The following is an 18206-nucleotide window of genomic DNA, read 5'->3' on the forward strand; positions in this document are numbered from 1 at the left end:
AAATTTATGGCCCAAATGACAATATTGCTCCAAATGACGGAAAAATAATGGAGTTGGAGTTGTATTTAAATTTTTTTGTGGGTTTTTTCGGTTAAGTTCTAGCAGCAATTTATTAAAATTGCAAATTTGATAGCTAATTTCTGCACAATCAAATCATCCCAGGGGTTTTTCAGGGTACTGAATCTAAATATATAGTTAAAAAACCATTTTAAATAATACAAATCAAAATTTAACCTCAATTTTTCGACCAGATTCCCTCACCAAAATCTCCAAAAATCACACTAAACACAATTCCCTAAAGTGAATCTTAAGTGAATCTTACACATGATTCACTCTTACACATACACACCACACCCTGACCTACAGGTTTGAAAAAACGGCACATGGCATAACTGAAGGTAGTTGCATTAACCCCAATAATCATTTTATTTTAAGTCCGCTCGAGTTTGGATAATTGAACTTTCGTTGGCGTTCTCTCACATGTCATTGTTTAAGATTTTACACTTCCATCTCTGCCACATCGACAACCGAGTTTTTTTTGTTTTTACAGTCACAAGTTTAAGTATTACATTAATCCTATATTTTTGAGTAGAGATTTGACTATTAAGTTAATGAAGGTATATATATTTTATTTATGGTTTTAAATTTATGATCTTTTGAAAAGGAATACATGTTATTAATCATTAAAGATGATTTAATCACTTTAAATTATTCGTAATAAATAAGATATAGATAATTATAGTTATTTATATAAAAGATAGTAATTATACTTATTTATATAATAAGTAGTAATGAAAGTAGTATAATTGAGTTTGTTTTATATTTATTATATTTTTTATTGAGTACAAAAGAGTAATTTGAAAGAAAAAAATTGATTTAGGATTTAATATAATTATATTAAATTAATTTGATGAATATTTGGCATTGAGGTTTTCACAGTGTATTATATTAGATATTATTTGATTATTTCTCATAAAAATGATTATAAATGAATGACTTGTATAACACTTAAATTTCAAAATAATATCTAATTTGATGAATATTAATAAATATATATGGAACATCATATCTATAATAATGTTGTTTTAGTGAGGCATGGAAATTTAATTTTAATAGAAATATACCACTAATTTGTATTTATATGTCCTAAGTTTTTAATTTTATAATATAAATCAATCATTAAATATTTTGTAATTTCCATGAAAATGTGAAAGATAAAAAAATAATTATTGTTACATTAAAGTTGTTAAAAAAATGTGTAATATGGAAAAGTGAGTTTGCATAGAAACAATGAAAAAAAAAATTTAAAAGTATTCTCACTTTTCAAATTAAAGGTAAAAGTGGAGCAACTTAAAATGGCATAAATGAATATAAAAAAATTGGATGTCATAGTCAAAGCCCATTTGCATAATATGATGCCATCGTACAACCAATATTGAGATAATGGAGCATTTGTGTAGAGCCTATTAGATTGTTTCGTAACCTTATCACACAAGTTAAAAGGTGAATTATACAGATGGATGTAATTGGAATATAAGGATCTTATCATATAAGCAATGTTGAATTGGTGGAGCATTTGTTTGTAATTTGTTAAATTTTTTTGTATACTAATATTTCAAAGTTGTTGATAGTTTTTTGGATTGAATTGTATGCAATAGTTTGAGATATTTTAAATTAATACACACAATTTATTTCATATTTTAAATTAATACACACAATTTATTTCATATGTTTCACTATGGATATGGATATATATTTTTACAAGTTTAAAAGTGCATTTACCAATGGGTGCAATTTGAATATGACTACATTGAGCAAGTGAAGCATTTATTCCAAACCCTCGATATTTTTGGTAAGATAAGAAGACAAATTAAAAAGTGTATTGATATGAATGGGTGCAATTGAAATATGGGTTCTTTTCACATAAGCAATGTTGTGTTGGTGGAGCATTTGTTTGGAGCTCCTTAGAATTTTCGATAAGTTGAGAATACAAATTAAAAGGTACATTGATGCACATGGATGCAATTAAAATATAGGGACTTTATCATAAAAGCAATGTTGAGTTTGTAGAGCCTTTGTTTTAATCACGTTAGTATTTTTGGTAAGGTAAGAAAACATGGTGTATTAACATAAATGGGTGCAATTTGAATATGAGTTATTTACACTAGTGGGGCATTTATTTAGAACCTTTTAGAATTTTTCATCATATAAGTTATGCAGACAACTTCAAAGGTGTTTTCTTACCCATGGTGCAAATGGAATATGATGATTTTATCATACAAACAAAATTGAGTTAGTGGAATATTTGTTTCGAGACATTTATAATTTTTGGTAAGTTAAGAAGATAAAAATAAAGGTGTATTGATATAAATTGGTAAAATTTGAATATGAGTTGTGGAAATGAAGTATTTGTTTGGAGCTCTTTGGCATTTATAGTAAGTGAAACAGACAAATTATAAAGTAGGGATAAAAATGGGTGTAATTGGAATAAAAAATATTGTCATATAAACAAGGTTGAGCTAGTAAAACATTTGTTAAATCTCATTAGAGTTTTGGCAAACTAAAAAAACAAATTAAAAAGTGCATTGATATAGATGGGTATGAGTTTTCTCAACTTCATCTATATGGAAACTTCTAAAGAAATTTATATGCTTTGAAGATAAATTAAAATGAATATTGATAGAAATGTGTGCATTGATATAGATGGGTATGAGTTTTCTCAACTTCATCTATATGGAAACTTCTAAAAAAAATTATATACTTTGAAGATAAATTAAAATGAGTATTGATAGAAATGTGTGCATGTCATTATGAGGTTCTTATCATACAAGCACAAATTTTATTTTGAGCCCTTCAGAGTTTTTGGTAAGTTGAGAACATGACTTAAAAAGAATATTAATACAAATGCATGTTGTTAGAATATGAAGTTCTTATTATAGAAATAATGTGAGCTAGAAAAGCACTTGTTTGTATCTCTTTAATATATATGGTAAGTTGAAAAGTCAAGTTAAATAATTTATTGATATAAGATGATTCTTAAAATACATATGGTATTGGTTTCAAGATTGCTTCAACTCATATATTAGTTAATAAATCCTCACAAATGGAAATTTATTAATTCTAATAAAGATAACACTCAAATATACTCTTTTGAAAATCATTTATATTTGTACATTTATTTTTATTGTATCGAGATGCGCTCTCCAACTCAGTATGGTAGAGATGTTGTAACTAGATCTATCTTAACTCTAGATCTACCAAGAGAGAGATCAAATCTCTTGAGATGCAAACCTCTTTTAGAGTGAGAAGAGATGATCTCGAATTAAGATAGATCTAGACATGTTAGATAGTATACCAATTTAATTTCTTTATTATAACTCTCACATGAAATAAGTGCAATCACTTGGAAAAACAATGCTTGACATGTATCTGGGGGTCTACATCCTATCCTCCTCTTCATAAATTAAGTCATAACCAAGGAGATTTGAACCTTGGATCTCTTAATTTCCACAAATTTGACATTACTTTGATCACCAATTGAACTGTCCTAGACTAATATAATAATATATTTTTAAATTTAATATTATAAACTCTCACATGAAATGAGTGCAATCACTTGGAAAAACAATGCTTGACTTCTATTTGGGGTCTACATCCTATCCTTCTCTTCATAAATTAAGTCATAACCAAAGAGATTTGAACCTTGGATCTCTTAATTTCCACAAATTTCACATTACTTTGATCACTAATTGAACTGCCCTAAACTAATATAATAATATATTTTTAAATTTAATATTATAATTTTAATTTCATAAATTAACCTAAATTAGACCATTGTTTTATATATATATGAGAGAAACATATATATAATATAAAAGTGTATATATATATCACAGTGAAACATATATATATAATGTGAAAGTGAAACACATAGATATAATGTCAAAGTGAAACATAAATAGTTTTTGCACTTCAAGATAAGTATTCTAAAAGAAATTCCTATCCTTGTCTTTGTATTGACAATAGGTCACGATAACACTAAATATGGATGATAATATAGAGGTGCAAGTGTCATAATTGATGTGAATGTGTTATCATGCCAATATAAAATCTTAAAATAATGTGAATGGATTTGTTGACTTGATATTTAATGAAATTTATAATAAATTTATTTATATTTAATATATTATCCAAAATAAATATTATAAATTTATATGTGGTTCTTATATATTAAATTTATTTATTTATGTTTTTTTTTTTTTAATTTGAAATATATTAACTATTTTAGTAAAGTTTATGTAAATGTTTAAGTTTTGTTTTTTTAATTATTATTTATAATGATATTTTATAGATGTATTTGAATGTATTGTTGTAGGAATCTATAAACTCTTTTGTTTGGGTTCAAAATTTTGGTTTAATTAACATATAATTGGTTTTATATATAAAAATGATATTATTTTTTTGTTGTTTTTAACTTTTATATAACTAACAAAAAAAATATAAAATTAGACATTCTTTTTTTGGAAGGTTTAAAATTGATTTTATAAACGAGTTTGATCCTATAAATGAAAAGAATTAGTGTAATTTTTTTCTTTTTATAAGAAATTGGTTAGTTTGGAAAGTTAGAGATTGTAAAAAGGTAAAATTTGGACTTGAACTTTGATATGCATGTGAGGAACAATGTCACATATTTTGGAATCTAATAACTAGATTAAGCAGTTAAGGTTTTTTAGTACTAGGTCATGCAACAAATTTAATGACAACAAATTTATGGCAACAAGGATGGAAGTGTGCAGAGGGATTAGGTCTAAAAGGAGTGTTAGCAAGACAATGAAAAGGTTTTTCTAAGAGTTGTCCAAAGCCCATATCTCACAAGAAGATGAATGTTTGGTATGGTCCAAGAATCTAGTTGATGGTAAATTAATTGTAAAACTAGGCTATGTTTAAAGAATGTAATGAAGAAGAAGTATGGTGGTGGAGCAAAATTTGGAAAGTGAGGGAACCACTTAAATCTATAACCTATATGTGGCTTTCACTAACAAAGAAAGCACTAGCATGGGAAGTACATGAGAAAACTGAAGCAAGGCAAGGGCCAAGAAAATGCAGTTTGTACATAAAAGATGGAGTATATGTGGATCATTTGTTGGAAATTTTGTATACACAAAGGAGGTATAGGGATCCATCTTGATCTCAATAAATGGAAAGGGAAACTATAATGCAAACACTGATGGTAAACAAAGAGACTTGGTATGTTGAAAAATACTCAATTAGTTCACAACAATTTTGTTAATAGTGTCATGGGTAATTTGGATAGCAAGGAATGCAAGCATATCTCCCCCATTCCAGTTCAACAAAATAAAAAACTTTACTTGATGGAATCAAGATATTTCCAATACTGAAAATACCAAGAAGTATTGAACTATTACAGGTAAGTAAGTCACAGCTTTGGGCCTTTCTCAATGGAGATTGTGAAGGCAGGAATGGTATGTGTGGAGCGGGAGGTGTTATCTACCTTTCATATTTCCACGAAATCTACTTCAAGGAAAGTTGACGGTGAGGACTGAATAATATGGTAGAATAGAAGTCACCAATGGCTCTTCTAATACTAGAAAAAGAACAAGGCATATCTCACAGTCAATTGTTTAGATATTCAAAATTAGTCATAGATTGAGTAAAAGTCTTGTTGGTATGCATAATCTTACTTTGAGACCCATGCTTAATCAACTCAAGTGATTTGAAGTGGCATTCTTAGCCATCACTTATGTTCATATATTTAGAGAGCTAAATATGGAAGGAGATCATAATCCAAGAAAGCACAAAAGATAGAAGAGGGGAGATTCAATGGAGAGGGAATTGGATAGTTTCTTTAATATCTTTGTGTATTGCTTAAAACAATAGTCATGCTTCTTTTTAGATTTGTTTTACAAACCATGGGTAACTTAGAACCCTTTAGAATTTTTCATCATATAAGTAAGCTAAGAAGATAAAATTAAAAGGTGTATTGATACAAATTGGTAAAATTTGAATATGAGTTTTTTTTAGCAAATGAAGTATTTGTTTGGAACTCTTTGGCAATTATAGTAAGTGAAACAGACAAATTAAAAAGTGTATGGATAAAAATGGGTGCAATTGGAATAAAAATATATTGTCATACAAACAAGGTTGAGCTAGTAAAACATTTGTTAAATCTCATTAAAGTTTTGGCAAACTAAAAAATCAAATTAAAAAGTGCATTGATATAGATGGGTACAATTTAAATATGAGTTTTCTGAACTTCATCTATTTGGAAACTTTTAAAAAAAATTATATGCTTTGAAGATAAATTAAAATGAGTATTGATAGAAATGTGCCTTTCATTATGAGGTTCTTATCATACAAGCACAAATTTTATTTCGAGCCCTTTAGAGTTTTTGGTAAGTTGAGAACATGAATTAAAAAAAATATTAATACAAATGCATGTTGTTAGAATATAAAGTTCTTATTATAGAAAGAATGTGAGCTAGAAAAGCACTTTAATGTTTGTATCTCTTTAATATATATGGTAAGTTGAAAAGTCAAGTTAAATAATTTATTGATATAAGATGATTCTTAAAATACATATGGTCTTGGTTTCAAGATTGCTTCAACTCATATATTAGTTAATAAATCCCCACAAATGGAAATTTATTATTTCTAATAAAGATAACACTCAATTATACTCTTTTGAAAATCATTTATATTTGTACATTTATTTTTATTGTACCGAGAGGCACTCTCCAACTCAGTATGGTAGAGAGGTTGTAACTAGATCTATCTTAACTCTGGATCTACCAAGAGAGGGATAAAATCTCTTGAGATGCAAACCTCTTTTAGAGTGAGAAGAGATGATCTCGAATTAAGATAGATCTAGACATGTTAGATAGTATACCAATTTAATTTCTTTATTATAACTCTCACATGAAATAAGTGTAATCACTTGGAAAAACAATGCTTGACATGTATCTCGGGGTCTACATCCTATCCTCCTCTTCATAAATTAAGTCATAACCAAGGAGATTTAAACCTTGGATCTCTTAATTTCCACAAATTTCACATTACTTTGATCACCAATTAAACTGCCCTAGACTAATATAATAATATATTTTTAAATTTAATATTATAAACTCTCACATAAAATAAGTGCAATCACTTGGAAAAACAATGCTTGACATGTATCTGGGGGTCTACATCCTATCCTCCTCTTCATAAATTAAGCCATAACCAAAGAGATTTGAACCTTGGATCTCTTAATTTCCACAAATTTCACATTACTTTGATCACTAATTGAACTATCCTAGACTAATATAATAATATATTTTTAAATTTAATATTATAATTTTAATTTCATAAACTAACCTAAATCAAACCATTGTTTTATATATATATAAAAGTCAAATGTAAAAGTGTATATCAAAGTGAAACATATATATATATGATGTGAAAGTGAAACATATATATATATAATGTGAAAGTGAAACATAAATAGCTTTTCCATGTGCAAGATAAGTATTCTAAAAGAAATTCCTATCCTTGTCTTTGTACAGACAATAATAATAATAGAGGTGCAAGTCTCATTTTTAACGTTTTGCTTCCTTGGAAAATAGACAATAATAATAGAGGTGCAAGTCTCATTTTTAACGTTTTGCTTCCTTGGCAAATGTGTCATAATTGATATGAATGTGTTATCATGCCAATATAAAATATTAAAATAATGTGGCAAATGTGTCATAATTGATATGAATGTGTTATCATGCCAATATAAAATATTAAAATAATGTGAATGGATTTGTTGAGTTGATATTTAATGAAATTTATTTATATTTAATATATTCCCAACAAAAAAATATTATAAATTTATATGTGGTTTTGTGTATATTAGATATTTTTTATATATTATTGAATTTGAAATATATTAAGTATTTTAGTAAAAGTTTATGTAAATGTTTTGTTTTTTTTTAATTATTATTTATTATGATATTTTATAGATGTATTTGAATGTATTGGTGTAGGAATCTATAAACTCTTTTGTTTGGGTTCAAAATTTGGTTTAATTAACATATACTTGGTTTTATATATAAAAATGATATATATTTTTTAATTTTTATAAGTAACAAAAAAATATAAAATTAGACATTCATTTTTTTGGAAGGTTTTAAATTGATCTTATAAACGAGTTTTGATCCTATAAATGAAAAGAATTAGTGTATTTTTTTCTTTTTATAAGAAATTGGTTAGTTTGGAAAGTTAGAGATGGTAAAAAGGTAAAACTAGCAATTGCCCCAAAAGGTGCAAAGAGAGGCCGATAGAAATGTTAAATTGAAAGAATTGTATTTTGGTTTAAAATAATAAAAATTGTTCAGGACTACACCACTGAATATAAGAAATCAGCAAGCTTGCTAAATCTCAAAGTAGAAGTTCCTCAAACGTTGATAAAAAATTGAGGAGAACTACATGGCTACATCAGAAAGGAATTTACCCCATTTGAAGTAAAGAACCTTAATGATTCTGGTAAGAAGGCTCTATTTATTGAGTACAAGAACAGAAAACCAGCAGTAAGTGGGGAAATGGAAAACCAAGGAAAGGCAAACGAACAGAAATATGACTTTCACCGCTGCTTAGTGACTCAAAAGACAACACCAGGAATCACTACAATCATTGCAGTGTTGATTTATGGGCACACTGAGATATAATGCTGGAAATTACACCTGAAATTATATCCTACAATTTGGAAGAAAACATCTACAAGAATGTTGAGGGACAAAACTGGAAAGTTTCCAGAAGAGAAGAATATCGCTTATATGAGTGCAGACCACCAACTAAAGAGGACACATTATTTAATCCATTGTCACATATTTAAAAGCATATGTCACCTTTTGAGGTGTTTTGGGATAAGGACACAATGTTGAGGTCTTCTCTACAGATTTAGAGGCTAGCTCTTTCCTTATGGAGATGACAAGTAGCATTGTGGGCCTATTTTATTCACTCAAAGGGAAAAAAAGGAGGATACCAGGGTCTTTTGTAAAGAAATATTATTTTATTATTCAGGTTTTAATTTGAATGTTATAAATAGAAAAGAGGATTCACTTGCTAAAGTCACGGTTGGAGTTGTGGCAGTTCCTCTACAAGCTTAGTTGAAAAACATTTGGGAGAATGCAATTAAGGGGCAAATTCAATGTGAGGTTTTCGCTCTATGTTTCTCTTTTATCGATGACTAGGTTTTTTTGCAAGGATTGCCATTGTTTTTCCAACTGATATAAGCTTTGAAGAAGGTCAGTCTTTCTCCAATAAGAGGACGTTAGGGTTTAGGTTTTGCTAATGGTAAATATCTTAAATACTGGCAATAATTCTAGACCTTGCTTTAGCATATCACAACATTTGCACTTGCAATGATTATATCAGATCCGGTTTAATATTGCTAAAAAAGGAATGGATGTTTTTACTTTGAGACGAATTACAAAGAGTGGGCCAAATGACTTCATTCAAAATTTTCAGTTGACAGTTTAATAGTTTAATGGTTGGAATATTTTCTTAAGGCTATACTATTTAAGGGCAGATTCAGTTTAAGGCAGAATCAAGAGAGTAATACTTCACTTGGAATTATTTGTATAGCATTTTAGATGTTTTTGTTTTCATTCATTTGCAATCACTATTTCTTATGATAACATTGATATATGCCATACTTTGAAATATTATCTCATTGCTTATATTGTGATCATACACACGTACTAAGACAACGCTTCAAATTGATAACCACAACTACTTACAACCTAACACTTTGATAAGCGCTATTTGAGCGTGTCAATACCCACTGGTTCTAGAGATATTGGATATGACTCAAATTCGCTGCATTTTTGTGAATAAGATCACTCTCTTAAGGAGTAATACATGAAGCAAAAATGATTTATCACAAAATCTTATGGTCTTCAGTTGCAATTTTTGAATGGTATTTAAAATTGGCCTTTATGGATTACTTGTTGCAATTTCCATACGTGAATGGTCTCTATCTAAACAGGGGTTTTAGATTCAACATTACCTTGTGACTTGAATCAATCTAATTTTATAACAAATTATGCATCACTTGGGATACTTCACAATTGTTCTCAACATTAATCTACATTTTGTAATCATTTAAGCATCACTTTGGGATTACTTCACACTTGTTCTCAACATTAATCTACTTGTTTGTAACCATTTAAGCATTCACTTCGGGGGTATTTCACACTTGATCTCAACATTTGCAAATTCTCACATCTTTGACGAATGAATCGATTTGATTGAGTTAAGTATAAGAGTAGTCAATTCATGCTAGTATTTTCCAATTTCTCTCCCAACAATCTAAGTTTAAATTGATCATGCGGATTCCCCCTGGGATAGGCAGTCTCCTTGGTCGGGCAAGGCCATCAAGGTGTCATGCTAGTATTTTCCAATTTCTCTCCCAACAATCTAAGTTTAAATTGATCATGCGGATTCCCCCTGGGATAGGCAGTCTCCTTGGTCGGGCAAGGCCATCAAGGTGACAGTGAGTGGCTTGCGTATTATGCGTCCAGGTTGTCCCATTGAGGTTAGGACTTTTCCTCCTAGGTGATAATTTGAGTGGTAACAGTGAGTTTGGGTGATATTTATGAGTTAAACTTTAAAGAATAAGTCGGGATTGATTCAGATTCAGCTGATTAGACTCTGTTTCCTCTTAAAACATAGTCAAACTCCCGACTCCACTTGGACTGCGAAGAGTCTGATAACACTGCCAAGAAGCTTCGTATGGCATAAATTGCAGAGCAGTAAAGGCATTAGTGGACTGAAAATAAAATGTCATACAGATCAACTTGGTTAATAATTTACTCAGTCCATCTATATTTAAGAAGCACATCTATAATAATTGAAAAGCCACTGACCTTGAAGAAGAGGGGATGGTTGAGGTTCTGTTCCTCCATCTGTTTGAGGACTGCAAGCCAATCTACTCTTTTGGGCTTCATTATTCTCACCCACTTCATGATTAATTCAGATGGATCATCCTCTTCTGATAAACAAATTATATGTTTCATCAAGGCCTTGCTCCTTCCAGACAACTTTGGAGGCAGAGCTTCTATGAGCCTTTTTTTGCGTCTTATCCAATCCATTGTCGTCTACATCAGCCCACCTCAATCCCTTGCCCTTTACTTGTTGGTTGTCTTTATCTCCCCAACATCAGAATCTGATTCGTCCTCTGCATCTTCAACCTCAAATTCATAATACTTTTCTTCTTCGGTTGTCGCTGTTGCTATCGTTAATGGGTGTCCGGGGCTTTAATGTTTTGGACTTTTGATTTGTGGATTTTAAATCATTTGCTACGTTTCTTTCCATCCATTTTACCTTGTGCTTTTGCTTGTTCTTGCTGGGTTTAAGGCAACCTTTGACTATCATTTAGCATCTTAGGAGCAGGAGCCTTGGTTTTGTCTAGTTTTAGGCCTTCAGCTGCTGTGTAATTATTTGAATAATTAATCTTAATATTAACTTAAAAGGGATAAACGTATTATCACTCTATTCATCAATCTGGAATTATTCTCTGAACGATCTGTGGGTTTGTTTCAACTTTTCAAGTATGGTAGATGATTTACGAGGGTTGGTTGTGATCTGTTGGGTGCTGTAGCTAAATTTCAGTCTTTATGTTTGGTTTATTTGCCATTGAGGTAGTAAAAAAATGACTGGTGCTATATATCTTTTGTGCTGAGGGTGCTATACCTTGGATCTGCAGGTGATGAAGACTTTGGAAGGCCTAAGTTTTCTGGTCATGTGGATACAGATCTTTTCTTGTCTCTTGCACCTCGAATGGAAGTACTTTGCCCTCCTCGGAAAAGTCTCCGTGGTAATTTCATCATACCATTCAGAGAGACAAAGCGAAGGCAAGAACAGAAAGATCTTATTAGCATGCTGCCTGATGAATGTCTTTTTGAAATATTCAGACATCTACCAGCAGCTCGAGACCGCAGCGTATCCGCGTGTGTGTCGAAGCGCTGGCTTATGCTCCAGAGCAGCATGCAGAGAAGTGAAATCAAGAGATCCAAGCCAAGCCCCAAAACTTGTGGAGAAACACCTAATAGAGACTGCTCAGAACAATGTAAACTGTGTCAAAAGAATGCAAGTTTTACTGAGAACAATTTTGAAGAGTTTTCCGATGATGGATTTGGTGAAGTGGAATATTTAGAGTCAGAGTCAACGGAGTTGGACGTAGGATGGAAAGGAACAGGTGAAAAGCAGCCAAGATGGGCTATTAGAGACCTGTCCAGGTGTTTGGAAGGAAAGAGAGCTACTGATATTAGGCTTGCAGCAATTTCTATAGGCATGGGTGGTCGAGGAGGACTAGGCAAGCTCAAAATCCGAGGAAATCACCCTTCCCGAGGGGTGAGTGATCTAGGTCTTAGTACAATTGGTCTTGGATGCCCAGCACTCAGGGTCTTATCTCTCTGGGATTGCCCCTTAATTAGCGGTAAGGGACTGTTGGCAATTGCTAAGGGCTGTCATCTGTTGGAAAAGCTTGACCTGTTCAACTGCCCATTGATTGGAGACAAGAGTTTGGAAGCTATTGCGGAAAATTGCCCTGGCTTATTAACCCTCAACATAGAAAGCTGCCCAAAAATCGGAAACAAGTCCCTGGAAGCAGTTGGGCAGCACTGTCCCAATCTTAAATCCTTATCCGTCAGTGACTGTTCTCTTGTTGGTGACCAAGGGATTATGTCTTTAGTGTCAAGTTCAACAAAGTTGGAGAAGGTGAAGCTGCAGGCCGTAAAAGTTACTAATCATACTTTAGCTGCTATCGGACTTTACTGCAAGAATTTAACTAAATTAACATTTGTAAATCTCCAGAAAGTCACAGAGAAGGGTTTTCAGGCTCTGGGAAATTCTTCAGTTATGCAAAAGCTGAAACTACTGTCAATTACCTGTTGTCGAGGATTAACAGACCCGGGTTTGGAGTCCATAGGACAAGGCTGCCCTAGTGCGCGCAAGTGTGAATTATTGTCTGACAAAGGTTTGAAAGCATTTACCAAAACTGCAATTTCGCTTGAGAATTTACAGTTAGAGGAACGCAATATGATATCTCACTTTGGCCTGATAGATGCTTTAGGAAGCTGTAGTGGAAAGCTGAAGGTGCTCACACTTGAAAAATGCACCGGGATCAAAGAGTCTGGACTTAGGGAAGTTTCAGTACCCACCTGTGAATCTTTGAAATCTCTTAATATTCGCTCATTCCCATTCCTTGGAAATGGATGCTTGGCTTTACTGGGACTCTGCAGGCATGGCACAAGATGCCATGGGCTTGGGACTCTTGTCGACCTCGACGAGACACGAGACACATACGGCGATAGACAGGCGGGATACCCATGTGATCAGCATATGCATAGTTGCTAAAACTGAGCGTATATTTACAATTTCAGAAGAGAGGGAAGGCAAGGCAGGGCAGACTAAATACGTCATGACAGGATTCGAAGGCTTGAATCATGGCCTTAACATTCCCCGTGCACTCGATACTGTAGTCCACCCCTCCATCAGTTTTCTCAGCAATAACCTGTAAAAGAATTTAATCAGCAGTTCTTGCAAGGCAAGGTAAAACTGTATTCAGCTTTAAAAGTTAATTAATATAAACTAAGTGACCTCTTGAACAGGCTTGGCGTGGTCCAGTGGGTTAATAAATTCTGTTACACCAAAGAGTTTTGCTGTAAAAGGATCAAAAAAATTAGAAAGGAAAGGCAATTCTTCAGTCAAACATATACACACTGACTCACAAATGACGGAAATGGGCAATTTAACATATATACACTGATTAACAAATGGTGGAAATGGTCAATTTTCAACCTTTTTCAAATCTTTCACTGTTTAAATCGATTCCAATTATTCGAGAAGCTCCTGCAATTCTTGCCCCTTCAGCAGCCTGCATAGATTAACCCAAACAAGATGCGTAACAGAAAACTAAAGGGTACACTCATGATATTGGTCCCAAAATATTTAGGAACAGTGCTGAACTGTTAAATAATCATCATAATCCATTAATGACTGTAAAATAAGAGTATTGACACGAACATAAAGAGAGTACACTTTTCGTTAGTACTTACACCAAGCCCAACAGCCCCAAGGCCAAATACTGCTACTGTTGAACCCTTCTTGGGTTTGGCTACATTCAAAGCCGCACCCATCCCTGAATCCACAGCAAAATGAAGTTTGCATGACATTTCTAATCTAGGAAACGATCATGGGTTTCACAATCATCAACCAAGTACATTAAGAAGTTCGCATGAAGTAGTTACCTGTTGAGGCACCACAACTCAGAACACAGACTTTGTCAAGAGGGGCCTCTGGATTAATTTTGGCAACACAACCGGCATGAGCAACAGTGTACTCGCTGAAAGTCGATGTACCAAGGAAATGGTAAATCGGTTTCCCATCTTTTGAAAACCTTGTTTTTCCATCATTTATCATAACCCCTCTCTCAGTGTTAATTCTCAGAAGATCACACATGTTGCTCTCCTCTGACTTGCAGTGTCTGCATTCTCCACATTCTCCAGTAAATACAGGAAGCACAGTGTCACCCTCCTTGAGGTCAGTCACCCCTTCTCCAACACTCTCAACAACCCTGTGTCAACCAACCTATAGTTAGTGAACAATAAATCACAAAGTTTCTGTCTCGTTTTCCCTTCTGAAATTCTACATGCCTACTAGTATAACTAATTAATTTATTTTGAATAAAAAACAGAGTGCATACCCAGCTGCTTCATGTCCCAAAATGCGGGGAAAGAGAGGGGTTTGGCCCTGCAACAGAAAGCAGTATGAGTATCAGTAATTTAATTTCACTGTTGAAAATATGTAATAATCAATGTTTGTAGTGACTTAATTGTATAAAGAGGAAGCTAATGTATCATACAGTGCAGGGGAATGCCACATATCCAGACTTTAATTTTTATTGATGTTTAATAAATTTAGTTCCAATAATTTTTCAAAGCATACCTTTGCTTCCCAGAAATAAACGTCTGTATGACACAAGGCAGTATAATGAATTTTAATTCTGACTTCCATTGCCTGTGGGGGAGCCACCTCCACTTCTTCAATCTTCAGAGGCTCCCCTGCTGCCCAGGCAACAACAGCTGCAACAGATATACAAATATCAAAATATATCAGATTTCAAGAAGCACACATACAGTTTGCATAAATCCAACTTAACCCTGAAATTCAATTTTGCCCTGAAATGATATACATGAAATAAATAGAATGTGGCCATGACTCTTTGCATTGAACTGAACTCAACTGGAGTAATTACCTTTGCATTTGATAACCTGGCCTGCAGTAGAGCTCGCCATTTTCCTTTCTGCGCAAATGGTCTTCTCTCGCTATGGTAGTATTATGCAGGACAAACAAAGGCTTGCTTCTTGCGTTGGTGGTGAAGGCAGATATGGTTCCTGAATTTATATCCCACTTCCCTTGAAACACTGATAATCGAATGCGGTGAAGGCGTTGCGAAGTCAGGCATGCCATATTTGTCGGGATAAGCCTCCATGTCATTAGTTTGAATTAATGAGGGCATAGTTATCTGCAATATTTATGGAGTCCATGGTTATCTGGTGGCCTTACCTATCAGCCATACAGGATCTATGAAATCCGAGTCTGCGTTTTGCGTTTTTCCACTTAACTGCTAACAGAAACGCTTGAACAATTTCCCGCTGAATGTGGATGCCAGGTGTCAGTCTCACAAACAAAAGGACGACGAAAAAGGTCTTTCAAAGGAAGGCCTATCGGCCTAATTAGGACTTGAACTTTGGTATGCATGTAAGGAACAATGTCACATATCTTGGAATCTAATAACTAGATTAAGCAGTTAAGGTTTTTTAGTACTCGGTCATGCAACAAATTTAATGACAACAAATTTATGGCAACAAGGATGGAAGTGTGCAGAGGGATTAGGTCTAAAAGGAGTGTTAGCAAAACAATGAAAAGGTTTTTCTAAGAGTTATCCAAAGCCCATATCTCACAAGAAGATGAATGTTTGGTAAGGTCCAAGAATCTAGTTGATGGTAAATTAATTGTAAAACTAGGCTATGTTTAAAGAATGTAATGAAGAAGAAGTATGGTGGTGGAGAAAAATTTGGAAAGTGAGGGAACCACTTAAATCTATAACCTATATGTGGCTTTCACTAACAAAGAAATCACTAGCATGGGAAGTACATGAGAAAACTAAAGTAAGGCAAGGGCCAAGAAAATGCAGTTTGTACATAAAAGATGGAGTATATGTGGATCATTTGTTGGAAATTTTGTATACACAAAGGAGGTATAGGGATCCATCTTGATCTCAATAAATGGAAAGGGAAACTATAATGCAAACACTAATGGTAAACACAAAGACTTGGTATGTTGAAAAATACTCAATTAGTTCACAACAATTTTGTTAATAGTGTCATGGGTAATTTGGATAGCAAGGAATGTAAGCATATCTCCCCCATTCCAGTTCAACAAAATAAAAAAATTTACTTGATGGAATCAAGATATTTCCAATACCGAAAATACCAAGAAGTATTGAACTATTACAGGTAAGTAAGTCACAGCTTTGGGCCTTTTTCAATGGAGATTGTGAAGGCAGGAATGGTATGTGTGGAGCAGGAGGTGTTATCTACCTTTCATATTTCCACAAAATCTACTTCAAGGAAAGTTGACGCTGAGGACTGAATAATATGGTAGAATGGAAGTCACCAATGGCTCTTCTAATACTCAAAAAAGAACAAGGCATATCTCACAATCAATTGTTTAGATATTCAAAATTAGTCATAGATTGAGTAAAAGTCTTGTTGGTATGCATAATCTTACTTTGAGACCCATGCTTAATCAACTCAAGTGATTTGAAGTGGCATTCTTAGCCATCACTTATGTTCATATATTTAGAGAGCTAAATATGGAAGGAGATCATAATCCAAGAAAGCACAAAAGATAGAAGAGGGGAGATTCAATGGAGAGGGAATTGGATAGTTTCTTTAATATCTTTGTGTATTGCTTAAAACAATAGTCATGCTTCTTTTTAGATTTGTTTCACAAACCATGGGTAACTTTTATAATTTTATATATGTTAAATATTGAACAATGGACCAAGCTGACTATTTTGGATTTCTATGGAAAAGGTACATTATATGCAAAGATAATGATAGTTTATGATGTCCCTGGACTTTGTCAAATATTGCTAGTGGGTTTCTTTTATGTCACTTTAGTCCATATTTTATCTCTTGGCATTGAATTCTATAGGGATTTTCAACTCTTTCTAAATGTCATTTGCCTTTCATAATGAAAAATAAACTATGTTTTTTTTCAAGGAGTGTGTGTGTGTGGCCCCAAGGGTTAGCTCAAGTGTTCATCAGCCAAATATCTCTCCCTTGACATTCATAAGCCAAATATATCTCCCTTGAAGTTGGGCAGGTCATGAGTTTGACTCTCTTGATACCCTTGGGGTTAGGCTCCATAATAAAGGCTTACATTTTACTGCATTTGCCATCCATGGATCATGAAGAAATTCTTGAAGGGTTTTCTCCCAAGTTTTCTTACAAATGTTTTAGTAACTAGACATAATGTCTTCATAGGTTATGCATCCCAAGAGAATGTGTTTTTGATCCTCTACAATATCTATCCCACAGGCTTTATAAATCCTTTTATGCCAAGGCATTTTTAAGTTTTGTCCATGTTGTAATTTTAAATCCACATCCTACACAAATTTGCACTCACAAAATTAACCTACAACTTAAAACAAAAGATTGGTAACACCAATCAAACTTTTATATATGCATAAATACCACCATTGAATGGAAAACTTGTAAACACCATATATTAGATGGGATTAGTGTTATTGACAAAAAGAAACTAAATTTAATAAATAAGCACCATGAATATAGTTAAACGAAAGTTTGGAATGAAAAACATTGTCTTTTAATTCACACAATAGAAAAGTTACAATATTGTCCTTGATGGAATATAATGGTTTCTCATAAGCTTTAGGCACAGTCTTGGTTATAGAATCACTCTAATCAAGCTCACTTTATATAAGCATAACTTGTTGAAAATAGCAACAAGAAATGCTAAATATGGAAATGCTAAAAATAGCATTGCTATAAATAGCATTTTGGGATACATTCCAATTTTAGTTAGTCCCTGAACTAAAATTGAGAATTAAAATTCGAATTTGATCTTAG

General features: G+C 32.7%; 2 protein-coding genes across 2 annotated transcripts; one reads left to right on the plus strand and one right to left on the minus strand.

Annotated features, from left to right (window-relative positions):
* Positions 1-11823: 11823 nt before the first annotated feature.
* LOC149165806 (EIN3-binding F-box protein 1-like) lies at positions 11824-13401 on the plus strand. Its single transcript, XM_089429942.1, has one exon. It carries the CDS (start codon positions 11824-11826, stop codon positions 13399-13401), a length of 1578 nt encoding a protein of 525 aa, XP_089286068.1.
* A 22-nt stretch (positions 13402-13423) lies between these two features.
* On the minus strand, positions 13424-15649 carry LOC149165807 (alcohol dehydrogenase 1-like). The gene is made up of 8 exons (XM_089429943.1): positions 15302-15649; positions 14992-15128; positions 14750-14796; positions 14295-14620; positions 14103-14185; positions 13846-13921; positions 13645-13706; positions 13424-13558 (listed from the first exon to the last, which is right to left on the minus strand). The coding sequence occupies exons 1-8, from the start codon at positions 15339-15341 to the stop codon at positions 13424-13426; spliced, it is 906 nt and encodes a 301-aa protein (XP_089286069.1). The 5' UTR covers positions 15342-15649.
* Between the last annotated feature and the right edge of the window lie 2557 nt (positions 15650-18206).

Source organism: Pinus tabuliformis, chromosome 5_1 (assembly GCF_031772625.1).
Source record: "Pinus tabuliformis cultivar Carrire ecotype Pingquan chromosome 5_1, CPIR1, whole genome shotgun sequence".
In the NCBI taxonomy this organism is placed as follows: domain Eukaryota; kingdom Viridiplantae; phylum Streptophyta; class Pinopsida; order Pinales; family Pinaceae; genus Pinus; species Pinus tabuliformis.

Coding starts and splice junctions, on each gene's coding strand:
- LOC149165806 (XM_089429942.1), top strand. CDS start 11,824: ATGGAAGTACTTTGCCCTCCTCGGAAAAGTCTCCGTGGTAATTTCATC.
- LOC149165807 (XM_089429943.1), bottom strand. CDS start 15,341: ATGGCGAGCTCTACTGCAGGCCAGGTTATCAAATGCAAAG. Junction 14,621..14,749: donor TTGGGACATGAAGCAGCTGG/GTATGCACTCTG, acceptor TGGTTGACACAG/GGTTGTTGAGAGTGTTGGAG. Junction 13,707..13,845: donor CAGTGAAAGATTTGAAAAAG/GTTGAAAATTGA, acceptor ATCCTTTTACAG/CAAAACTCTTTGGTGTAACA.